Source organism: Myxine glutinosa, chromosome 7 (assembly GCF_964187855.1).
Source record: "Myxine glutinosa chromosome 7, kmMyxGlut1.1, whole genome shotgun sequence".
Taxonomy (NCBI): domain Eukaryota; kingdom Metazoa; phylum Chordata; class Myxini; order Myxiniformes; family Myxinidae; genus Myxine; species Myxine glutinosa.
This window is the reverse complement of record NC_136267.1, coordinates 142,727,947-142,754,800: the sequence shown is the minus strand read 5'-3', so window position 1 is coordinate 142,754,800 and position 26,854 is coordinate 142,727,947. Positions and strand designations below refer to the sequence as shown.

The following is a 26,854-nucleotide window of genomic DNA, read 5'->3' as shown; positions in this document are numbered from 1 at the left end:
GGATTATCAAACTCCAAAGTTGAATTTTACAAAATACGTACTAAAGCAAAGAGCTTAGCAATGAGAAATACATTGGTTCAAATGTAGCATCTTTACTGATATTATTGAAAGTAAGGCATTCAAATGAATGCAAGTTAAAAAAACAAATTAAACGAAGTAAAACTACATTGTTATCATAAATGTCTCTGAAATATTTTCAGAAATGTCACAGGACAGAACAAGCAAGAAAATAAACAATAGGGATTAGCTTGTCTTTTCTGTGGACTTCAAAGTAAATTATCAAGCAAGAACAAGATGGACAAGAAGTCGTCATCGTGGTCGGTTTGCCAAAAAAATTGAAAGTAAAAAAAAAAAAAAAAGACAAATTGGAATGGAGGTGTCGGTGGACAACATGGAAAAAAGAAGAAAAAGGCTGTACCTCATGCAAAGTCAGCTGTCGGCCATCCTTGCGCTTTGAATCAAAGCGACCGTAGATGGCGCTGAATTTACGAATCTCTTCTATACGCCGTGGATCTCCATGGGTCATGTCAGCAATGTGTGCCAGAGATTTACCCTGTTTTCGATCACTTCGCAGTAACTCGTGCAGTTCAGCAGGCGACGGAGGTGGGCGAAGGGTCCGACCCTTCAGCTTTGTTTCTGCACACTCACTTAGCGCCCGGATTGTGGCTTCATCCAAAAGGCCACCAGCCGCCTCAGCAGCAGAGGCCATAGTGTGAGGAGTTGGGAGCAGCAGCGGTGACATGGGGGGGCTTTGCCCTTCGTCAGCAGAGCGGCAGCCTGAATCTGCCGGTGATAAGACCTGAACACCGGTATTGCTGCCCAACAAAATACGGCTCCCATTTTGTCCTGCTGAATGCACTGGTGTTACTTTATGTACAGTAGGAATTACCAAAGGGAGTCGAGGATGATTTATCATAGCTCCTTGTGCTTTTCCAAATGCAGCTAATACCTGTGGAAGACCAGAAAGGGATGGTGAGCCATCGGGACCTATGTACAAACGCAAGAGTCCAGCACTGCCCCCACCTGGTAGCCGTTGTGCAAGTTGAATCTGAGACTCCAATGCTGAACTAACAGGGTTCGGTCCAGCAATAGCAGCTGGTGTGAGATCTTGCAGACGGGCCAATGCAATACTCGCAGAAGGTAATCGTCCAAGGGGCTGGCTGAAACTGCCTGGATTGGCAACCCACTCTTGGAGAGCCTTCTGTAGACGCCGCACATGAAGCGGCTTTCTGGCCATTCCGACCAATGCCATGATCTCTAAAAATTCATCTTCAGCCGCGTTACAAAGTTGTTGGACATCATCACCACCCTGTGCAACAAATGTCTCATAGTATAACAGCAGATTGGCTCTCTGGAGCACTCGGTACAGTTGAAGCTCACCCAGTGTGACTGGAGCCACGGATGGCATAGCTGTTGCTGCAGAAGCCTTTGCACCGAGGCTTGCTGCCACTTGCCTCTCAAGAGTGTGCTGAGCCAGCTCAACTCAGTGGATCAGCACTCAATGGACTGCTGGAAGGATGGGGAGAAAGAGGACGACATGGGAGGGCAGGAGGAATTTAAAAAAAAATTGAGGGAGTTACAATAATGAAGTTCATAAAGGATGGGTTTATTTTTAGGAAACAAGTTACAATATGGTAACTATATGACCACATATCCATCAATATTGCCATGATGTAGTGCTTCATATAGACTTCGAAACTGTTATATTTCATGTCTCTTCTGTTCCTACAAGGAGAAAAGTAAATTTTTCTAGTGCAGAAAAAAATAGCTAACTCACACTTTCACTTAGCAATTATCAGACTTGCTACGGCATCAGTATGATTGGACACTCCAGGTGATGTCAGATATAACATTCTGATAGTAATCCATTACCATAACAGTCTTAACTAGAGCGAAGACGATGGCGTGCCATCGCAAATCCACACGCTTCCCACCGAAAGCAAAGTTGAAAGATGACAAACAGATGCACCAGGATTGACCCAATATTAAACTTTAAGTTTAAGAAAAATCCTCTGTTTTGACATACCAAAGAGGACTTTAAAAAAAAAAGCCTCGTGTGGGCTTATGGTTATATTTAGAGGTTATAGTTCAGACCTCTGCTAATTTAGGGGACACCCCCCTGGGAGCCCCCATGATCTCCTGGGAGGCCCCCTGATCCAAAAAAAAAAATCTAAGCCTGAGCAATTGTGCAAACCATCGATTAGAAGAGCTATATCAGGTTTTATAGCAAATCGGTTGGTAAATAAGGGACGAGTCAGGATTTGAAGTTTTTGGGGGGGGGGGGGGGGGGTGGAGAGAAGAGGGTAACCCTGCCGCCCTGGGGAGTGATAAGTGAGGAGTAGCAAAAATAGCAAAAATTAACAGACGACCGTACGGACAAACGGACATTCAAACATCACGACCCATTTTATAAGTTAATCTCTTTGAGAATCGAGATGAGGTGACCTAAAAGTGATCCGTACTGCACTTGTTTATTCTCAGCCTTGCTATGGCTATAAGCATGAGTACCGCAATCAGCATGTAATGTGCCTTGATAGCAACCGATGCCTTCCCCAAACCAAACAAGCCATTCCCAATTTCCCATTATCCAGAACAGGAAATATGTTTTATCTTGTCCTCCATGGTATTATTTTTGCATCATTTGTATTTAAAAAATAAAATAGTATAAAGAGTCGTACGTCCACATGAGGTAGTGAAGACACTCATCTCTTCGCGGTTTAGCCTGGGTTTTAATGCTGACCCAGCTATAAACTGTCATCCCGGTGTTTCACAGGCATGGCGATTCATCAATGTGTACTGAGTGAGTACTGTAGCCAGTCCATAACCAATCCCTCGGATGGACATTAAACTGGGTGTCCCGTCTGCCGGAATTAATTGGTGGACATTAAAGATCTCATGGTGTCCTTCGTGAAGAGAAGGCGAGCTATCGGCGGCACCATGACCAAATTAAAAGATTCCTGTCCTAACCTAGAGAGCCGGAAATGCGATCCAACCAGGAATGATGATGATGATGATGACGATGACGATGATGATGATGATTCCATTTCAACGGGGATCAAAAAGAATAGAATGGAATGGAAGTTGAAGTGGCTTGATTAGCGAGCATGTGAAATGGTGTGGCATGGGAGTTACGTGGACAGCAAGTTTAACAGCCAAGCAAGACTTGAAGAACAGAGAGGCCGCCGACTTGTATCACGTGAAAGATGGTAGGGTAAGGGGAGGGAGAAAATGAGAGTAATGGAATTGGCAAGCAGAGAGGAATTGTTTTTTTGTTTTTTTTGTATACAGGATCGAGGCTCGTGAAAGAGCTAACATTTATCACACAAAAAAAGCAAACAGACACATAAAACATATAAGAGGGGAGCGGTACACAAGATGGGGAGAGTAGGCGAAGCACACAAACACAACATTTGAGAGCAGGGACATCGGGAGATCTGTGGGAGGGAGAGGGCTTGGGGGGAGGAGGCATGGGAAGGGAGGTGTGGGGGTGGGAGAAGTATAAAACACTTGGACACTGCAAGGACTTCCAGGAAAGAAGTTGGTTTTTCAAAAAAGTGGATCTGGGGTGAAATTAACGGGGGGTAGAGAAGATCAAGGTTTTGGATGGGGGAAGATAAGAGATGGTGGTGAACAGCTGTTTTAAAGACCTGGAGAAAGGAGTGGGATTGAAGAGAGTGAGGGAGTTTGTTCCAGAGGCAGGAGAAAAGAGGAATGAAGGCATGAAGGTGAGCAGGGAGTCTTGATTTTGGCAGTATAACCATAAGAGGGTTGCAGGCAGACCTTGTGCGACCTGTATGAATATTTGGAGGACAGAGCCCAGAGAGAGCTGGGGGAGAGCAAGGCTGGAGAGGAGTCTGTAGAAGATAGAAAGACCACCAACCTGCCTGCGGTGAGTAAGTGAAAGGCCCTCGGAGTTAGCTTCATCGCAGGAGATTCCAATGATTCTGAAAGCTTTGGTTTCAACAGCGTGAAGCCAAGCTAGGTGTGAGGCAGGAGCACCAGCCCAGATGGGAGAACAGTATTCCATTGAGCTGCGGATGAAAGCCTTGTATGTGGTGAGGACCTCAGGTGTGCCAAGGAAGGACTTCGCATGACGGAGGATGCCCAGTCGGCGACTGGCTTTGGAGGCCAGATTGGAAATGTGGTTTTCCCAGGAAAGATCATGGCAGATAGTGAGACCCAAAAGCTTGAGTGACAGAACTTCTTGGAGAGGATTGTTCAGAAAGTAGATGGGAGGGTTGTCCATTCGGTCCTTTCGGAAAGATATCGTAAGAGTGTGAAATTTGTCAGGATTGAAAGACATGTTCCACTTGTTTGACCAGTCTGTGATTTTGTTCAGGTCTGCAGAGAGTGAGGAGGCTGCAGACTGCCGATCTGAGGGATGAGGAATGGAGCGGCAGAGAGTGGAGTCATCAGCAAAGAAACAGAGAGGATTTTCAAGAGAGTCAGAGAGATCATTGATGAAGATCAGAAAAAGCACAGGGCCCAGAACACTGCCTTGGGGAACTCCAGCCTGAACAGGAAGGGGAGATGAGAGAAACCCATTCAGGGCCATACGTTGACTACGACTAGAGAGGAAGTCCGCCAGCCATGCGTGGAGATTTCCATGGATACCATAGGAGGAGAGTTTGGTGAGCAGAGCGGGGTGCCAGACCGTATCGAAGGCACGTGATGTCACGGGAGACAGCTCTAATTTCCTGTTTGGCATTGAGGACCTCCATCCATTGTTGAGACAGCAGAAGCAGCATGTCCAGAGTAGAGTGACCTGGTCTGAAACCAAATTGATGATCAGAGATCAAGCCATTGGAGAAGAGGAAAGATTTGATATCCGAAGCAATGATGGATTCCATGACTTTGCTGATGATTGGGAGAAGGCTGATTGGTCTGTAGTTGCAAGGATCTGTTTTTGCACATTTTTTGTGTAAAGCGGTGATGTTGGCTGATTTCCAAGCTGATGTCCTTGAGCAAAAGAGAGGGAGTGAAAGAGCGGCAGAGCAGGATTTTAGGACCCGTGGGCTGATGCCGTCAGGTCCAGTTGCAGAATCAGAGTTGAGGATTGACACAAAAACTTCTCCATCTTGTCAGGAGAAAAGGACACAGAGTCCAGGAGCAGCTGGGTACGAATGGGTATGGTAGGTACAGAGAGGGGTGGGTTTGGGAGACAAGATTTAGAGGCAAACACAGAGTTGAGGCATTCAGCTTTTTCACAGGCGGAGTCAGTTGTGTGGCCGTTTGAGGTAAGGGAGGGGATGGAGGGGTAACAAACACCAAAATGAATGCAAGGGAAAGAAACTATTCATGTTTCTGCCCAGCTGGGATCAGGAGAGGCCCTCACATTCTCGAGAAGACACCATAATCACACATGTGGGGTTAACACATTATAAATCTCTTCCATTTATTTTTCAAATACCAAGGGTTTCTTTGTGCTAGCTCCCCTCCTCACCCATTCCCCTCTCCCCACACTTCCATATCCTATGCCTCCCCAACATCACCACTGACAGCCCCCATAAAGAACCAGAAGCACAAGGCCTGCTGCTCTTTCATGGTAGAACAGTTGGTGGCCTGTTGTTGCAAGCAAGAGATAAGGGGTAGACATCCTTTGTTTTTTTTACTTATGTAAAGTAAAATTGAGGATAGAAACCAAAGGGTAATGGAAAACTGCTTGTCTTCTTAATGTGGTTTGAAGCGACTTCCTCAAAGGTCCTTGGGATCTTGGGAAATAACATGCGATAGACAACGTCATTTGGACTTTGGGTTTTGTGACCCCCAGGATTCATGACAGGCTTCTTCAGTTTTATATCGCCTATCCAAAGGTATCACTCTCCCTTTGCCATTTCCTCCCTCCATCTCTCCGCAGTCCTTCCAGGTCACACGGATTATTCCAGAAACCTTCTCCTCGTGAAACTCCCAAAATTCAGGTTTATTACTCGTTTGTTCCTCCCTTTTACTGCATGTTGAGTCTCCTTCCTCAGTCTGTTCAATCTGACTCTTCCTTCCACACCTCGGGCTATCCTCCGTCCCTACCCACAATCCTTTCTATACTCATTAACCACCCTCCTCCACATCTATTTGCAAGTTGCTATGCTTCTCTCCATATTCATATTAATTTATCCCCTTTCTGCATCCATGTGTTGTCCGACTGTCAATGCTGCCCAACAATATTTAAGACCAGAAAAGCCTCAAAAACAAACTTGAAAACAATGTTGCAAAACTGTACTAAGTCTTATTGAAATTTCAAGGTCTCTGCACCCAGGCCAAGCACGCAAACGAATGGACCCAACAACATCCCTCCCACACACTGGCTCACTGAAAGGAATTCACACCCACACACATAGGAACACACCCTCCTACGTAGCGTCCCTTCCACTGGGGTATGCCACATGAAAGCAAGTGTATAAATGCAGGAAGGAAAATGATAAACATCACAAACGATGCATTTTTATTTTAAGATTTCAGAGAATCAGACTGTGCTATATAATCTACAGTAAATCTCAAAATTTCCATCCAAATCCGAGTAAAGTATATAAACTAGTTAAGAAAACCCAGTTAAAATAAAGTAAGAAATAACTCAAAGGTTGAAAAGAGTGCATGTCTCCATCAAGAGGAACACACAATCAATCGTACGAAGTTAAATCATGAATTATATCGACCAAGAGCAAGAATCATAGCTCATGAAAAAGACAGAGCAAGCACTTGCCTTGTTTGAGACTGACTAATGAGTTGACAAGGCCTCGAGGCTACCCAGAAAACACTCGCCTCTAGGCTATCCAGCCTGGGTTCAAATCCTGACCCACTTATAAACTGTCATCCCGGTGTTTCACAGGCAGGGTGATTCATCGATGTGTGCCATTCCTCGGATGGACGTTAAACCTGAGGATCCTTCTGCCTGCACTTGTTGGTGGACGTTAAATATCCCACGGTGTCCTTCACGAAGAGTAGGCGAACTATCTCCGACACCATGAACAAATTCCAAATTCCTGCCGTAATCCATAGAGTGCACTGCATCAGCGCCACAGCCAATGAAGCGACCCCACAGCCTTGTGCTACATATGAAAGAAGAAGAAGAGATGAGAAAAAACCATTTTTGGTAGGGGTGGGGAGGCTGGTAAAGGCACATCCTAAATCTTTCCACTACGATTTGAGATGTGCCATTAAATCTCCTATATTTTAGCACCAAGTGTGCCTAATACAGCCATACAATGAGGTAAACGAAAAGGACTCTTGTGGATCTCCTCCCAACCACCTAGTATTTTAATACTCAACATTCAAAATACAACTGCGTCTGAAGAAAAGGCAATTCTCTTTTTTGCTTGCTTAATGCCCTTTCCTGGTATTAATAACTATTAAAATGTAGAAAACAAACTCACCCGCATGTCTTTTATTTGCAGATCCTTAGCTCATAAAGGTGCACAAGGCTTTCACCCACAGTGACACAAGAGCACAGCTGTTGCAGCGAACCTCACCCTGTCTGTTTCCTCCCCTACATCCCCAGTCAAGAAAATTTAAGGTACGTAACCTAATCAGTATCTCTTGGCAAGAGGCCAAAGCATTGGGTCTTTGTTATTTCATTTTATCCAAACCATGGAAATGTCGGTGATATCATGGACTTCCGTCAGAAACAGTGCAGAGGGATACTTCATCGGCAGCTTAACCACATATCATGTTAAGGGGTGACTTTTGTTATAGACATCCACTGGGATGCTAGGTATCCTCCATTGGCATGACTATATTCAACCTGTTCACTGTACACACTTTCCTATGACAGGGTGTCATTACCGAACGCTTGCTGCAAGTCGCCTGCAATGCAATTTAACCCTCTCCTTCATCAAAAGCTGTGCAACGTTTCATCGTCTCCTTCAGGACACTTACACCATAGACAACACTTTATTGGTACCAATACATGTTGGCACAACTAGAAAATAATTTCTGCATAGACGGCAGGGACCCAGAAGAAGACATTTCGAGTCATCCACGTTTGTGCCAAACTGGGGAGCAATATGGACACACAGCCGAGAGCTACTCCTAGCAAAACAACATTCACCCAAAATGAAATTGACGCAACATTCATTCAAGACTATGTCACATTCCAAAATATAAACGTATATTTTTCAAAATTCTGCATTGTGTTTTTGGCAATATAAATGTTTCTCATTGCATGATTAGAAAGGACAAAAACCAATAAAAAAACCAAATGGTACTAGGCCAGAAAATGACAATCAAAATGCAAGAATGCAATGATCAATTAACATCATTAACTCTAGAAAATGGAAAAAAAATCCTAAAAAATACTCTTACAGCTTTAAATTGAACAACAAAAACATTTCGGTGGGCAACAAAACTTTAAATGTTTCTTGAACCAGATTAATAAAAATAGGATCGCAGGACCTGTTGCATATCTGGGCCCTGGCCTAATGTTTTAATCCAAATTTGATAGCATTCTGACTGGTGGGACTGGAGAAAGATTTTCGAAGGAATTTACACGATTTTCCACGAAATTGACTAAATGGGCCATTTTGACAAACTTCCGGTCACGTGATCAGCATGACCTCTGTAATTTAATATCCCTACCCTGGCCTAATGGTGTAACCCACATTTGGCAGCATTCTGACTCCCATAAAACTTACATGTATCACAAGTATAACATACATGGGTATATTGTTGCGATTCTATAAACCGGCACAAAGGCAATGGCACCCAACATAAGGTCCTCAAGTAGTTATTTAGATAATATAAGATTAGAATAGTTACTTCCCCTTGTGTAGTGGGTTAGAATGTGATGCAATGCGTTGGTGCAGGGATGGAGAGGTTTTCCTCTTTTCTCCCCATTAACTTGGGGTTAAATTCAGATCCTAAACGAGCTTCGTGGCGAGCACTGTGCAGCGCGGGAGCTAATTTACATATCATGTAAAAACCTGGTTTGAATCACACACCAAAACCTGGTTTGAATCGCACGCCAAAACCTGGGTTGAATCGCATGCCAGAACCTGGTGTGAATCGCACGCCAGAACCTGGTTTGAATCGCATGCCAGAACCTGGTTTGAATCGCACGCCAGAACCTGGTTTGAATCGCACGCCAGAACCTGGTTTGAATCGCGCGCCAGAACCTGGTTTGAATCGCGCGCCAAAACCTGGGTTGGATCGCACGCCAGAACCTGGTTTGAATCGCACGCCAGAACCTGGTTTGAATCGCACGCCAGAACCTGGTTTGAATCGCACGCCAGAACCTGGTTTGAATCGCACGCCAAACCCTGGTTTGAATCGTACGTCAGAACACAATGGCCACTTTGCTTTATCTCCCCATAATTTTTATTTCATCATTCTCCCTTGATGGGAATAGAGCCTGTGATTGATGCTGTGAAGAGGAACAGGTTGAGATGGTTTGGTCATGTGTTGAGGAAGGATGAAAGTGACTGGTTGAGAAGAGTAATGGAAATGAATGTAGAAGGAAGTAGAAGACGGGGAAGACCGAGAAAGACTTGGCTAAAGATGGTGGAAGAAGAAATGCGGGCAAGGGGGTTAACAAGGAGAGATGCAGAAAATAGGGCAAAATGGAGAAGATTGTCATGGGGACCGCAAGGCTAACCCCCGCTCTAGCAGGGAAAATGGCCTTTTAAAATGCATGTTGTTGTTGTTGTTGTTGGTGTTCTCCCTTGAACACAGACTCACCATCAATAAAGAGGGCATCAACAATTGGCTGTGTTGCTATGGCCCGACTCCTCTGGTGTAACCACCAGCGACACCGATAACGCACCTTCACTTCACGCATGACATCCTACAACTCTACGACTCAACGCACCCTAGACACCACAGTATTTCTTTCCTTTGACCCACTCCTTTAGCGCTTGGGTCACAGAAGCACATCTGCTTTTGTCCGGTAAGCAAGGAGCCGTTGACCCTCATACTTTCTCTATCTGTTATTTTCTCCCTCCCCGGATGGTCTGATGCGTTGTGTATAGCCGGTAGGAAAGGCATAGTATAAAGTCTGCATCTCTTCCATTTTCTTTGCTTTGTAAATATCGCTGCACCCTCCATTGCTTGCGATCACTTGTACATTTTGAATCTGCATTCCCCCTTTGTTCCCGTAACGTGCACAGTGCACACCTCCCCCCTCCCACGAACATTAAATAACTTGAGTTTCCTCCCCCCTCCACTCCCCTTTCGTTTTGCATAATTATCCTTGCTTTTATAAACAATAGATCCCTTGCTGACGTTGCTTTCCAATCTGTCCGTTCCTGTCCAATCTGTCCGTGTCCGTCATTTCCTCCATTGATCCAGCACTGTTCACACATTTGGTTAGACAGGGAGATTAACATTCCCCAACGAATTGGCTCATACGGTCCGGCATGCATCAAGCGGTAAACTCGGCCACCCTAACAAAGATCCAATTCAAATAAGATTGCTGCATAGCCAAGGGCGTGTGCTCCAATTGGAAAGTCACATGATACACGTAAACGGTGGTCATATGGAGAACCCTGTAACCGCATGGTGGACCAATTGGCATTTGCAGCTGGCTGGGTAGCCTCAGGCCCAGTAAATTCAAGGAGAGCCAGGGATTCCCCCTTGTAGTACACCCGAAACCTGTGGTCATGACTTTGTTATTGACTGTGGTGAGGCAGTCGCTTTAAAACAACTTGCATTCTCCTTCTGGAAGGTAAATCCAACTGAAGACAATCTCAGATCATTCCACAAAGATCGCAACATCTATGTTTACTCTCTGGAGAGCCAGAAAACACTATCTGTCCAATCTCAAGAATGAGCTTTAAAACTTGTCTCCCTCCTCTAAAACCTGGTGGCAGACTCATTATATCAATATATATTAAGATAATTTGTTTATATATAGATATAAGAAGATGATTTGTAATACTGGCTACCAACGGGTGGTCCTATACGATACACAGTTACATAGTGAGAATTGGGGTCTTCCCCCACCACAAACCCCCTACTCTATAGGTTTGAAAATGTTTTCTTGCATCTTCATTTGCCAAGAGGATTCCAACGGTATGCAATATGCTGGGGTTACTACCAGTGGGGCCGATCCTATCGATAGCCAAGCAGAGACAGAATACAACTTTATATATATATATACATTTTTTTTTTTTTTTTTTTTTTTTTTTTTATTATATAATACATACATATACTGTATATATATATATAATACATACATATATATAATACATACATATATATATATATAATACATACATATATATATATAATACATACATACTACTGTGTTCAAAAAGTATCCGACCTTTATTTTTCGTGCGTAAAAAAAAAGAAGCTAGGGAGGCGTTGATTGGTGCACGTATGTAGGTGATCCTAATGCGCACGCGTGAATTTTTTCCCACCTGCAGAAGCTGTCATTCGACGGCAGACCGCCGATGAGTGAGGACATGTAAGTGAGTGCCGTCGGATTTTCGTTTTTGACAAAATGACGGAAAAACTTGAACAACGCTACTGCATCAAATTTTGTGTTTTTTGGCCTCGGGGATGTTGGATGCTTCCATTGTGATGACTGCAACTTGGTTTCTGGGTCGTACCCATAAACCCAGGACTCATCGCCAGTGATCACTGTGTTGAGGAAGCTGGGATCGCTGTTCACAGTCTCCAGCATGTCCTGTGCGATCTCCAAACGGAGTTGCTTCTGCTCAATCGTTAGCAGCTTTGGTACGAACTTCGCTGAGATTCTCCTGAAGCCCAAATCCTCCTTCATAATGGAATGAACGGTGTTGAACCTTGCGGATCGTTTCCACTTGGGAATCGCCAAGCTTTACACAAAATTTGATGCAGTAGCATTGTTCAAGTTTTTCCGTCATTTTGTCAAAAACGAAAATCCGACGGCGCTCGCTTACATGTCCTCACTCATCGGCGGTCTGCCGTCGAATGACAGCTTCTGCAGGTGGGAAAAAATTCACGCGTGCGCATTAGGATCGCCTACATACGGGCACCAATCAACGCCTCCCTAGCTTCTTTTTTTTTACGCACGAAAAATAAAGGTCGGATACTTTTTGAACACACTACGTATATATAATACATACATATATATATATAATACATACATATATATAATACACACATATATATATATATAATACATACATATATATATATAATACATACATATATATATATAATACATACATACATATATAATACATACATACATATATAATACATACATACATATATAATACATACATACATATATAATACATACACACATATATATAATACATACATACATATATAATACATACATACAAATATAATACATACATACATATATAATACATACATACATATTCGCTGCGCTCGCCTCACCACGCGTCGTTACCGAGGAACGGGCTTATTTTAGCTGAGGATAATGACTACCTCAGTTGCTGTGTTGTCATGATTTACAACAATCATAATACAAACAATTATTTTGCACAAATGTATTTGTAGTGTTTGTGATATTACATTTTTATAAGCAATTTAGGCTGAAGATTTAGGTTGAAAAAATATATAAGATTCAAAAAAGAACCCCTCAGCACATACATACGGGAGGGGTAGGTGCAGACTGGAAGTTTGGGACGATTACACCTCACCACCACATAATTCAAAACACCTCACCCCCATGTAATTTAAAATACCTCACCCCCATGTAATTTAAAACACCTCACCCGACCTAATTTAAAACACCTCACCACCAAGTAATTTAAAGCACCTCACCCCCACGTAATTTAAAACACCTCACCCCCACGTAATTCAAAACACCTTACCACCATGTAATTCAAAACACCTCACCACCAGGTAATTTAAAACACCTCACCACCATGTAATTCAAAACACCTTACCACCACGTAATTCAAAAGACCTTACCACCACGTAATTCAAAACACCTTACCACCACGTAATTCAAAACACCTTACCACCACGTAATTCAAAACACCTCACCACCACGTAATTACAAACACCTCATCACCACGCAATTTAAAACATCTCACCACCACGCAATTTAAAACACCTCACCACCACGTAATTCAAAACACCTTACCACCACTTAATTCAAAACACCTTACCACCACGTATTTCAAAACACCTCACCACCACGTAATTTAAAAACACCTCACCACCACGTCATTTAAAAACACCTCACCACCACATAATTCAAAATACCTCACCACCACATAATTCAAAATACCTCACCACCACGTGATTCAAAATACCTCACCACCACATAATTCAAAATATCTCACAACCACGGAAACAAAAGTTTCAGGGAGTAGTTCAGTGACAACAGCCACTGCCCAGATATGTAGATACATATTGTTATGTCGATGTGGTAGAGCAATATGTAGAACAGGTAGAGCTGAATAGGTAACATGCTTCGAGGTATCGCGGTGAGGAAAACTATCTGTAATAAGTTCATGTGTAGGCGTTTTGTCGGGTTAAGATGTATACTTGTGAATCTACCTGGAGGTTCGAGTAATAAGTAGTGTAGGGATTAAGGAGTAGCGCCCCTTTGTGTCCTCACCTGGTTAGCCAAACCTTTGTCCCTTTTGGCACTGCAGACCAACAGACATTCTGACGGATCCTTAGCACAACAATAAATAACACCCTTCCCTGACATGACTGAGGAAGAAACCAGGCCAGGACACCGCCGCATGGCCACTGCCATTTACACCTCCGACAGGCCTATCCACCTCGAATAGCACGCGCTATGACACCAGGAGCAGGGAGCGGGAGTGAGAGTGACACAGTGGGCGTGCACCTGGGCGAGCCGGTGAGTCGGTGGAGGAGACCGATTGGTTGGCAGTGCACCAAGGCTGACGTCACCGGCCAGCAGATATTAACGAGCGCCGAACGCCATTTTCGGAGCAGTTCGTTTGAGGAGTTGGTTGGAAAGAGTGAGTTGCGCAGACAAGTTGGTTTTGAGACGCGGCAGGACTTGGGTGAAGTGAGTGAGTTGCGCGGAGATTCCTGGCAGATTCCTGGCAGATTCCTGGCCCTGGCAGGGGGAGGGGGGCACGGGGAGGGGAGGGGGGAGGGTGAGGGATGGGAGGGTGAGGGGGTGGGAGGGGGAGGGGGGTGAGGGGGTGGGAGGCGGAGGGGGGAGGGGGAGAGGGAGGGGGAGGGGGGAGGGGAGAAGGGGAGGGGTTAGGGTGGAGGGGGGAGGGAGGGGGAGGACGGAGGGGGAAGGGAGGGGGAGGACGGATGGGGGAGGGGGAAGGGGGAGGGAAGGGGAGGGCCAGTCAACAATGACGTTGCAGTTCTCATGGTCGGAGAGCAGCACAACAATCGCGACATCGTCCTGCATCTTTGCAAGAGCACGAAGCGGGTTTTGGAGACTCACCGATCCTGTGACCCACGCCCTCCAGTACCAGCGTTGCCGGGCGGGGGAAGGGAGACCCGTACATTCCCAACCCGTACATTCGCCCTCTCGACTCAAGCTCGTATTCGATTCGTATTCGAAATCGAAAGGGGAAAGGGGAAATCCTTCGTATTCGAATTCGTAAACACGAAATATGAATTAAAATTTAATTCATATCGCACAAAATCGACACAAAACACGATCGCATAAAGGTGAAAAAACGCAATCGCTTTTCGCCCTGAATTACGTGCAAACGTGTGACGTGTGACGGGATGGAACATCACGTGATCGCTCTGAGCGAATCAGCGAGCTCTGGCACCGGCTGAGATTAGCGGGTACTTCGCTGAAATGCGCTGAGGTAAATATGAATAAAAAATATGGATCTCGTCAAATATGGTCTCGGCGAGGGGAACGGGGGGGAGGGGAGAAGAGGGGGAGGGGGAGAGGGGAGAAGAGGGGGGGGATGGGGAGAGTGAGGGATGGGAGGGGGTGGGAGGGGGGAGGGGGTGGAAGGGGGGAGAGGGGGGGAGGGGGAGGGGGGAGGGGAGGAGGGAGGAGGGAGGGGGATGGGAGGAGGGAGGGGGGAGGGGGGAGGGGAGGGGAGGGGGGAAGGGGGGGGAGGGGAGGGACCGGAGGGGGGAGGGGAGGGGGGAAGGGGGGAGGGGAGGGGGAGGGGGGAGGGGAGGGGGAGGGGAGAGGGGAGGGACCGGAGGGGGGGGGAGGGGAAGGGGGGAGGGGGGAGGGGAGGGGGGAAGGGGGGAGGGGGGAGGGGAGGGGGGAAGGGGGGAGGGGGAGGGGAGGGGGAGGGGGAGGGGAGGGGGAGGGGGAGGGGAAAGGGAAGAGGGGGGGATGGGGAGGGTGAGGGATGGGAGGGGGAGGGGAGGGGGGAGGGGAGCTAAGGGGGGAAGGGGGGAGGGGAGGGACCGGAGGGGGGAGGGGAGGGGGAAAGGGGGGAGGGGGGGGAGGGGGGAGGGGAGGGGGAGGGGAGGGGGAGGGGGGAGGGGAAAGGGAAGAGGGGGGATGGGGAGGGTGAGGGATGGGAGGGTGAGGGATGGGAGGGGGGAGGGGGTGGGAGGGGGGAGGGGGATGGGGTGGGAGGGGGGAGGGCGTAGGGGAAGGGGGGAGGGGGAGGGGGGACCCGGCAGAAGTACCCGGCATTGCCGGGCGGGGGAGGGGAGGGGAACGGGGGGGAGGGGAGAAGAGGGGGGAGGGGGGAGGGGAGAAGAGGTGGGGAGGGGAGAAGAGGGGGGAGGGGAGAAGGGTGGAGGAGGGGAGGGGGAAAAGAGAGGGGAGAAGGGGAGGGGTAGGGTGGAGGGGGTAGAGTGGAGGGGGAAGGAGGAGGGGGGAGGGGGGAGGGGGAAAATGGAGGGGGAGGGGGAAAAGGGAGGGGGAGGGGGAAAATGGAGGGGGGGAATGGGGAGGGGGTAGGGGGAGGGGGGAGGAGAAGGGGAGGAGTAGGGTGGAGGGGGAAGGGAGGGGGGATGGAGGGGGGAGGGGGGGACGGAGGGGGGAGGGGGGGACGGAGGGGGGAGGGGGAAGGGGGAAGGGGGAGGGAAGGGGATGGCCAGTCAACAATGACGTTGCAGTTCTCATGGTCGGAGAGCAGCACAACAATCGGACATAGTCCTGCATATTCGCAACAGCACGAAGCGGAATTTTGGAGACTCACCGATCCTATGGCGTCCTCCACTACCAGCGTTGCCGGGCGGGGGAAGGGAGACCCGTACATTCCCAACCCGTACATTCGCCCTCTCGACTCAAGCTCACTCGGACAAAAGCCTAGCACAAATTACACCGTGAAGGCCCAATGGTCATGTCTATGCCACAAATCACGGGCGCACTGAATTGAAAATATATAGAACGCTCATACTCCATGAAAAGTGAAGCCGCCGTGTCGCCATCTTGGTCAGCACGACTCGACCAACTCGCTTCACGGATCTCGTTTTGTGCGGCAATAAACTGCTCCAATCGGTTACAGAAGGGTTTTGGAAAGACGTTTCACAGCTGTTTCAAAGACATTTAATTCATATCCCACAAAATCGATACAAAACACGATCGCATAAAAGGTGAAAAAACGTGTGACGTGTGACGGGATGGAACATCACGTGATCGCCCTGAGCGAATCAGTCTGGCGGCGGGAATGGAACATCACGTAATCGCTCTGAGCGAATCAGCGAGCTGCTCTGGAACCGGCTGAGATTAGCGGGTACTTCGCTGAAATGCGCTGAGGTAAATATGAATAAAAAATATGGATCATCAAATATTTTGAGTTCGGCCATGTTCGTCCCAGGCTCAATGGCCATGTCTAAGCCAAATATCAAGCACGTAAGCCTCTCCGTTTAGGAGTCTATCGGTAACATTACACACACACACACAAACTGTGTTTTATATATATATATATATATACACACACACACACACACACACATATATATATATATATATATATATATATATGTATATATATATATATATATATATATATACATACATATATACAGTCACGTTAAAAAGTAAGTACACCCCATGTAAAGTTTAGACTTTTTCAACATACAGCTATTTGATCTTCATTTCAACAATATTAATAGATAAAGGTGATATAATATAACAAATATCATGAAACATTTACATTTTGTAGTCCATTGTATAATTTAAATAAATATAAGTGCAAATTTCGCATGTGGAAAAAGTAAATACACCCCTACATTTATCACTACTTCAAATACCTAAAATTAGAATCAGGTGCACCAGCTCAGGGGCAAATGATTAGAACATCATTAGAGAGGATATTGGAAGAACCTGTCTTATTTAAACCTCAGACATTTAGTTTGGTTTGCTCTTTGTTGTTGAAGTGTGCGGCGTCACCATGCCGAGATCAAAAGAGCTCTCTGAGGCCTTCAGAAAGGTTATGGATGCCTACGAGTCTGGAAGGGGATTTAAAAAGATCTCCAAACAATTTGAAATCAATCTTTCGACTGTCCGGAAGATCATCTACAAGTGGAGAAGATTCCAAACAACTGCCAACTTGTTCAGGCCAGGCCGCCCCAGCAAGTTCAGCCGAGAGCAGACCGAAAGATGCTGAAATAAGTCTCTAAGAACCGCAGAATGTCATCACGGGACCGACAGGTAGCTCTTGCCACTGTTGATGTCAAAGTGCATGAGTCTGCCATTAGAAAGAGGCTGCACAAATTTGATCTACATGGGAGGTGTGCCAGGAGGAAACCTTTGCTGTCCAGAAAGAACATCAGGGCAAGATTAAAGTTTGCCAATGAACACCGAGGCAAAGACCAGCACTTCTGGAGCAATGTGCTCTGGACAGATGAGTCAAAGGTAGAGCTATTTGGCCACAGTACCAGAAGACATGTTTGGCGAAAACCAAGGACAGCATTTGACCACAAGAACCTGATACCAACTGTAAAGCATGGTGGTGGAAATATTATGGTTTGGGGCAGCTTTGCTGCATCAGGGCCTGGGCAGCTCACCATCATAGAATCCACTACGAATTCTTCATTGTACCAGAGGGTGCTTGAGCATCATGTGAGGCCATCTGTCGGAGAAGTTGAAGCTCAACCGAAGGTGGACCTTGCAACATGACAATGACCCTAAACATACCAGTAAATCCACCAAGGAATGGCTGAAAAGAAAGAAATGGAGGGTTCTGGAATGGCCAAGTCAAAGCCCAGATCGAAATCCCATCGAGATGTTGTGGGGGGATTTGAAACGAGCTGTGCATGCAGGAAACCCCTCAAACATCGCACAGCTGAAAGAATTCTGCATGGAGGAGTGGGCAAAAATTTCTCCCAGTCGATGTCAGAGACTGGTCGACAGTTATAAGAAACGCCTACTCGAGGTTGTTTCTGCCAAAGGGGGCAGGCAATACCACCTATTGGAGCCAAGGGTGTACTTACTTTTTCCACATGCGAAATTTGCATTTATGTTTATTTAAATTATACAATGGACTACAAAATGTATATGTTTCATGATATTTGTTATATTATATCACCTTTATCTGTCAATATTGTTGAAATGAAGATCAAATAGCTGTATGCTGAAATATGTTGAAAAAGTCAAAACTTTACATGGGGTGTACTTACTTTTTCACATGACTGTATACATATACATACATACATACATACATACATACATACATAGACTAGAACAGCACTTGGTGGAGTGCATGCGTCCGACAGGCTGAGCAGTTTCCATTTTGTTTCTCACTGTTGGGCCAGATCTGCAACCGGGACTTCACCATAATCTAATCAGCTTGTTCGTGTCAACTACCCAATAGTGAGGCGGCATAGCTAAAAAAAATCGTTCATTTTTGTGATAGAAGCGCCAGATTTTCTACATTTATAGCTTAATATATGTTGAATGAATCTGGATATTGGGGCATTGCAGATTGGCATTCTGATGACAGTGGCAGCCATTTTCCAAAATGGCTGCCAGCGTTTTTTTTTTGTTTTTTTTTTGTATACAAGATCGAGGCTCGTGAAAGAGCTAACATTAATCACACAAAAAGACAAACCGACACACAAAACACAAAAAACAAGGGGAGCGGCAGACAAGATGGGGAGAGAGGGGGAAGGACACAAACACAACATTTGAGAGCAGTGACATCGGGAGGACTTGGGGGTAGGTGGGAGAGGAATAAAACATATGAACACTGCAAGGACTCTGGGGTGAATTACCAGGGGTAGAAAAGATCAAGGTTTTCGATGGGGGAAGATAAGAGATGGTGGTGAACAGCTGTTTTAAAGACCTGGAGGGAGGAGTGGGATTGAAGGGAGTGGGGGAGTTTGTTCCAGAGGTGGGAGAAAAGGGGAATGAAAGAGTGAAGGTGAGCAGAGAGCCTAGACTTTGGCAGTTTAACCATAAGAGGGTTGCAGGCAGATCTTGTGCGACCTGAAGGAATATTGGGGGGACAGAGCACAGAGAGAGCTGGGGGAGCAAGGCCGGAGAGGAGTCGGTAGAAGACAGAAAGACCACCAACCTGCCTGCGGTGAGTGAGTGAAAGGCCCTCGGAGTTGACTACATCGCAGGAGATTCCAATTATTCTGAAAGCTTTGGCCTCAACAGCGTGAAGCCGAGCAAGGTGTGAGGCAGGAGCACCAGCCCAGAGGGGGGAACAGTATTCCATTGAGCTGCGGATGAAAGCCTTGTATGTGGTGAGGAGCTCAGGTGTACCAAGGAAGGACTTCGCACGACGGAGGATGCCCAGTCGGCGACTGGCTTTGGAGGCCAGCTTGGAAATGTGGTTTTCCCAAGAAAGATCACGGCAGATAGTGAGACCCAAAAGCTTGAGCGACAGAACTTCTTGGAGAGGATTGTTGAGAAAGTAGATGGGAGGGTTGTCCAGTCGGTCCTTTCGGAGAGACATTATAAGAGTGTGAGATTTGTCAGGATTGAAAGACATGTTCCACTTGTTTGACCAGTCTGTGATTTTGTCCAGGTCTGCAGAGAGTGAGGAGGCTGCAGACTGCCGATCTGAGGGATGAGGAATGGAGCGGCAGATAGTGGAGTCATCAGCAAAGAGATAGAAAGGATTTTCCAGAGAGTCGGAGAGGTCATTGATGAAGACCAGAAATAGCACAGGGCCCAGAACACTACCTTGGGGAACTCCAGCCAGAACAGGCAGGGAAGATGAGAGAAATCCATTCAGGGCCACACGTTGCCTACGACCAGAGAGGAAATCCGCAAGCCATGAGTGGAGATTTCCCTGAATACCAAAGGAGGTGAGTTTGGTGAGCAGAGCTGGGTGCCAGACCGTATCGAAGGCACGTGATATGTCAAGTGAGACAGCTCTGATTTCCTGTTTGACATTGAGGACCTCCATCCATTGTTGAGACAGCAGAAGCAACATGTCCAGAGTAGAATGACCTGGTCTGAATCCAAATTGATGATCAGAGATCAAGCCATTGGAGAAGAGGAAGGATTTGATATCTGAAAGATGCTGAAATCGCAGGAGGGATATCTGAAGCAATGATGGATTCCATGACTTTGCTGATAATTGGGAGCAGGCTGATTGGTCTGTAGTTGCAAGGATCTGTTTTTGCACCTTTTTTGTGTAAAGCGGTAATGTTTGCTGATTTCCAAGATGCTGGCAGATGACCTTGAGCAAAAGAGAGGGTGAAAAGAACAGAGAGAGGGTGAGATAGAGCGGCAGAGCAGGATTTTAGGACCCGAGGGCGGATGCCATCTGGTCCAGTTGCAGAATCAGAGTCGAGGTTTGATAAAAACTTCTCCACCTTGTCAGGAGAGGACACAGAGTCCAGGAGCAGTTGGGTTCGACTGGGAAAGGTGGGAACAGAGAGAGATGGGTTTGGGACACAAGATTTTGAGGCAAACACAGAGTTGAGGCATTCGGATTTGTCACATGCGGTGTCAACTGTGTAGCCATTTGAGGTAAGGGAGGGGATGGAGGGGGAACAAACACCAGAAACGGATTTGACCAGACGCCACCAGGATTTGGAGGAAGGAGACAGGTTTGAGAGTTCAATCTTGAGTGTGGAGAGATAGTGCTTCCTGGCACTCCTGAGGGTAGAAACACACTTGTTTCGAGCTTGGTGGAAGGAACTGAGATTGCCTTCAGTTGGATTTGCCTTCCAAGACGCAAAGGCAAGTTGTTTCAGGGCAACTGCCTCACCACAAGATTCAGTGTACCATGGATGGGAGGAAGGGTAAGAAAACTGAAGACGAGATGGGATAAATCTGTGCATGAGAGAGAGCAGTTTGCTTTGGAAGAATTCCCAGGAAGAATAGATGTCAGAGGAATTAGAGATGGGAGACCAGTCCAGTTGATTGATGGCTGCTTGCAGACCATGCCAGTCGGCCTGAGTGAAATGCCAGACTCATCGGCGCTGAGGAGGCTCTCTGGGAATGGCCAGTGAGATGTCCACTTTAACAAGCACATGATCAGAAGAACCGATTGGAGCAGAAGAAGAGCAGCAGACATTTGCAGGGAAGTTAGTCATAACCAAGTCCGGAAGAGAAGATACTCCATTGACTGAGATCCGGGTCGGGAAATTGACAGATTGTGTCAGTCCCAATGAGTCGCAGAAGTCCTTTGCTGAGGTGCCATGGCTGGTGAGAGATGAACCCACACCCAGCCAGCTGGCATGATGACAGTTGAAGTCGCCACATATGAGGAAGAGAGAGTTTGGATGAGTTGATAGAAGTTGATCCATGTTGTCCGACAGAGAAATGTAAATGGAGTCATCACTGTTTGGAGGACGGTACAGAACACATATGAACAAAAGGTGGGAGCGGAGAGGAAGCCGTAGCCAGAGGTACTCCTGTGGGTGGGGTGGAGAGAGGGCAGTGCAGGGAGAGTGAGGAAGAGAGTTTTTGATAAAGATGGCCACCCCACCACCAGGACGAGGATCAGGTCTATTGTACCGGAGGAGGGAGTAACCAGGAAGAGATATTAAGGAATCAGAGACATCTTGAAGGAGGAAAGTTTCTGTTAAGCAGATCAAGTCTGGATTTTCAGAAGCAACCTAAATGGAGAGATCAATCAGGTTTGAGCAAAGGCCCCGGATGTTTGAGGTCCAAACCGTTAGTGAGGAGAGAGGGGGAGCATCGGGTGCAGGACAGGGGAGGGGAGGGGTAGGGTCAGATGAAGGGTGAGAGGGGGATGTAGGAAGAGCAGTTGATAGTGTGTCAGAGATTACAGAAGAGTTACAAGAAAGGGAAGGATGAGGAGGACGAAAGGTTTGATGGTGATGGAATGAGGCACAGTGAGAGTTTGTTTGAGGGGGGGCAGAGGAAAGTAGAAGGTTGGGGGAGGTGGAGGTATGACATAGGAGGGAGAGGAAGTGGGGAGGAGGCAGCTTTGAGAAGGAGGTGGGAGGAGGGAGAATTTGGGAGGGATGGTTGGGGGGGAGATTTGAAGGGGAGGGGCAAGGGGGGAGTTTAGAAAGTGGATGATTAATGAAAGATGAACATATATAACAAATTGGGTTTGTTGTGATTTTCAAGTTAGCGATTCGTTTAAGAACGATGGAGGAGGGATGGAATAAATGAGAATTTAGAGCATGGAGTGATTTGGAATCATAAGAGATTGAATATTTTTTTGAAATGGAATGAGTTGAAGAGGAAATTGAAAGGAGCCTTTTAAATAAGAAGAAAAACAGCGTGTTGTAATAAACCACTGAATAAAACACTGAAGGGGATAGTTGAAACATATTTAAACAGAACTGTGAAGAACAATCTTATATTCACAAAAATACCAATGGGGAGAGGAAGCCTAGAGCGACGACCACGAGTCGCCTGAACAGGGCAAAAGGTGGAAGGCAAGGGGAAAATAGGGGCGGGCGAGACAGCGCACGTGGGCAGAGGCAAAAGCACACGAGGAGAAAAGGAAATAAAAGTTTTTTTTGTTTGTTTTTTTTGTTTGTTTTTGGGGGGGGGGGTGTGGGGGTTACAACGTTAGACAAATAGTAGATGTTTGGTGAAGCTTGGTGGAGAAGGGGAAATCAAAAAAGCTAGCAAAACAGCGAAGGAAGGAACAACCTTCGACGGGGGAAGCCTGAGGCTGCAAGGCCTTGCTCACGACGCGGCAAACAAACGATTAATTTATGAAAGATAAACACCAAGAAACTTCCAAGGGGGACACTATAAGTTCACACACCGAACGATAAATACAGTTTCGACAAAATACAATTGTGAACAGACTTAACTTTGAAAAACGTGGAGACCGTGTGGACCGTCGAAAACCCCTGCCACCGTCTCCAAGATGAATAGAACACTTTGAATAGTTACTGGAATAGAACACTTTGGTCACCCCCAAGCTGCTGTTACCATGTTTTCAGCACCACAAATATAATTCAAAGACCAGTTAAAGTGAAAAAAAATGTATTCCAATGTAGGACAATATTAAATTAAAGAAATCTAACAACATGGTGTGATATAGTGGATTACACTGTAGCTGTATTACCAAAGGCCATTTAACAATGTTCAGTGAACATACTAACAATTACACTGTAACAGTTTGAACATACGATATCTAACAATGTTCAGTGAATGTACTGAAGCCATTAAAGGGGCATTTTGCAGATTTTCAACCAATCTTTTAGTGTGAAAAACACCTGCAGTGTTTTCTGTGTCTCTGGGGTGCAGTTCCAAAATGTGTGGTTCTTCCAGACACCTGCGTGTCATTTGATGTTTTTTGGGGTCAGAGAATTTTAGGGTCAGCTCTCACATTCTCCTTCACAGAAGCAGAGGCCTGTGCACTGAAGAGCAGCAATCTTACACTTGCAGCGCGTTCTGCAACCACTGTTGCAGCCACAAGAGATCAGCTCGTAGCAGGATTTTGATGCTTGTGGTAATGTTGTCCAGTGGGGCTCATACAATCCTTCTGTCTTCACCCATCCCCAGTCAGTTGGTGATGGCAGCACAGGGTCTGGTAGCAGTGTCTTTCCCCAGATGTGACCACCCTGGTAAACTGCTCTCTTGACGTGCTCCACCAGAGCAGCTCGGGTAGGTGGTATTTTCTGCACAGAGTTTTTCCGTAGAAAGAGCTTCCTTCTTGCATCGTCCACCTTGGTGCAGGTGCTTGTTCTGTCAAAGACAAGTATGACAAACCTCTCAATAATGTTCATTGCATCATCTGGGATCTCGTTTGGTCCACTTGCCAGCATCAGTAGTGCATCTGTCAATTCTGGAAGCGACTTCCATGTAGACCATGCTGCCTTCTTTCCATGTCCAGCAAAGCTGGATACGGTGTCACAGCCTGTCAAAGCATGAAACATTGGAAGGGCACATGACATCTCTGGTCCGAGACATGCAGCCATTTGGTGGGCTGCCAGGTAGCGAAAGCTCTTGCCTGTTCCAAATGCTAGCCAGAGTTCACATCCAGATGGTAATAGACTTATGGCAAACACAGCCAAGACCACAACATCAGTGTCAACAGTCCGAATCAGCACCTGTTGGTGGCCATGCTGTGCAGCATGTGATACGTGCAGTAGCATACGACTATCAGCCTCTTCATGGCTGCATGGGGCCAGGGTGTGGAGATCTTGAAGTAGCTGTGTGTTGAGCACACCCTGCCCATCAGTGAGGACAACTTCCTTGTCTTCTTCACAGAACACCTGAAGGAGGACCCTGGACAAGAAACTGAATAGTTCAGTTTTGTTGCTGTCAACCCGCAGAAAGTTCTGCCAGTTTCCTGGTATGGCAGCCTTCCCAACCACACGTCTCCTTACACCCTTTCCACGCTTGGCTCTTGCTGTGCCTTTCAGGGAGTCATCCTTGTAAGTATCCCAAACGAGGTCCACGCGTGACACACTGCTCAGATGAGAAGAGATGTATGGGATGAATATCTGCTGGGCATATTCATCAAATGTCTTGGCACCTGCTGGCCTCATCATCTGAATGATGGCAGCTCCATCAAGAACTACACAAGTAGCATCAGGGGCTTTAGTCTGAGCTGGAGACAGGTCCTCCAGGCATGTCAGAAGGTCACTCTTGGCCCCAAGTCGTAATCTTCCTCCATCAGAGAGCGCTGGTGGCCATGCTTGGTTCTCATGCTGAAAGAAGTCTTCCAGGTTTCCATCTCTTGTTTGACAGCTAATGTAGAGTCGTGAGAACAGCTCGACATCACTTTTCATTGAGGTCAGCTGCTGCTTCTGCTTACTTGCCATCTTTTTTGTTGAGCCAACAAACGGTGTCAACCGGTTGCGGTGGATTGGGTCATCAATGGGCTTTGTTCTCTCCACAAGACATTCTTTTGTGAATGCTTGAAACTGCTGTTGACCAATCTTCTGTGCCTTTTTAACAGTCTCCACTGCCAATGGTTCAGCAATGTCTTTGCTGTCAAGGACAAGCAGGTCTTTGCTCTCCTCTTCAAATGGATTGCCCAGTTCTTCCAATACATTGATGAGGGAGCAGACGTCTTTCTTAAATGCTTTCTGCACACTTGCTGTCTGGTCATGGTGGAGCACCTCATCTCCTCTTCCCATGAGCTGGTGTGCATCTTCAAAGTCCTCAATCACTGCGGCAACCTCAGGGCCAGCCAGCTACCATCCACCGCCGAAGGGCACTAGGGTTGTCTGTAAGACCTACTGCCCCTTCATCACTCTTGATGCAAGCATTATTTTGCTCATGTGCTTGGTCGATAGGGATTGCTGAGAAGACCCTGTTGCTCTTCTGAATGGTGAAATTCCCAGCATTGAATTCTCTGGCAACATCTGGGTGTCTTGTTGGTAGTTCAGACATGTCATGGAGATGAACTGGGATCCAGCGGGCATAGTTAGTGTGGTCCAGAGCAAAGAACCAGGGGACGGGTTCTGTCAGAGCATCGAGGTACATGCTGAAAGAGGACTGACGCAGGGATCGCACATAGACCAGTAAACACAGCTCCAATTCCATGACTGTTGCCCAGTACTGGAATTGAGGGCAGCTCTCGCCCCTCTTTTGGCACCATTCGTCAAAGCTCAAAGGATCGTCTTCTGTATCTGTGTCACGGTTACTGTAGGCCCGATGTTGCAGGATGTATAATGCAGCCACTGTGACTTGGTGGGCACGTCGGGTGCGAGTAACATGTGCTGCACGCAAGAAGGAGTCGGCAGTGCCTGCTGTTGTTATCTCTGCTTGTACCAGTGCTTCAACCCAGCCACTGCCTTTCAACCAATCACCCAGGGTCTTCAGAGCTGCCATCTCTATATGCAGGCCACCAAACATCACAACAATCTTGTCTTCCCCATACATCTCTGGCCACTTCCACTGGATCTGCTTGGCAATCGCATACAAGGGTTGATCAAATGCTAGTACCGGTGTCTGCTCAGCATTCAGATGTTGAACAGCCTTTCTGACTATGTCCATCACGTGTTTGATCATTGCCATGGTGTGGGCACTCTTGTGGAACAGAGGGAGTAGGGCACTTGGGCATATGATTTCCTCCCCGGCAGGCTGGTGACTTGCATGGTATGCAGCCCAGGACATGTTGTCCACACTCTGATTCTCTTCATCTTCAGATGGAAGTGCTATAATGTTCCGCACATTTTCTAGCCAGCAGTAGTCTTCCTTGATGCTCTGGTCAGAGTTCTCCCTGCTCAAAGATGCCACAGTGCTAGGTGGTACAGGTGCCTTTGTGGTGCTACCGACAACAGGTGGAACGTCTGTGTAGTAGCTTGGCAAATGGCCCACTGTCTTTTTGCCTGCAGAACCTCCAACAATCGCAATACTGCGGTCAACTCCTTGACCTGCAAAGGCAGGGAGTTGAAAGAGTGAGATACCTGTGCCATGGAAGGACTCCTTTGAGGTAGTTGAGCTAGGATTATGGTCAATATTATCAACCACAGCAGTTGTGAAGACGCCACCACGCATCTTAGGAGGGCAGACCACCTGATCCTTGTGGTACTGCTGTATGACACTTTCTCCTAGCTGGGCTGACAGACGAAGCACACGGTCATATGTGATACTGACACCGAGATGTGAAAGCCGTTCCACAACTTCCCTCTTCCTGGTTTGGGCATGGACCATCAGGCCAATATACATTGGAAC

General features: G+C 46.7%; 1 protein-coding gene across 1 annotated transcript in view; it reads right to left on the bottom strand.

The window, feature by feature from the left end:
* Positions 1-205: 205 nt before the first annotated feature.
* Positions 206-26,854, bottom strand: part of LOC137431706 (NGFI-A-binding protein 1) — a 55,418-nt gene continuing 28,769 nt past the window's right edge. Inside the window, exon 2 of the mRNA XM_078781206.1 lies at positions 206-1,509. Coding sequence (XP_078637332.1) covers positions 206-1,408 — 1,203 coding nt within the window. The 5' untranslated portion in view covers positions 1,409-1,509. The remainder of the gene's footprint in view (positions 1,510-26,854) is intronic.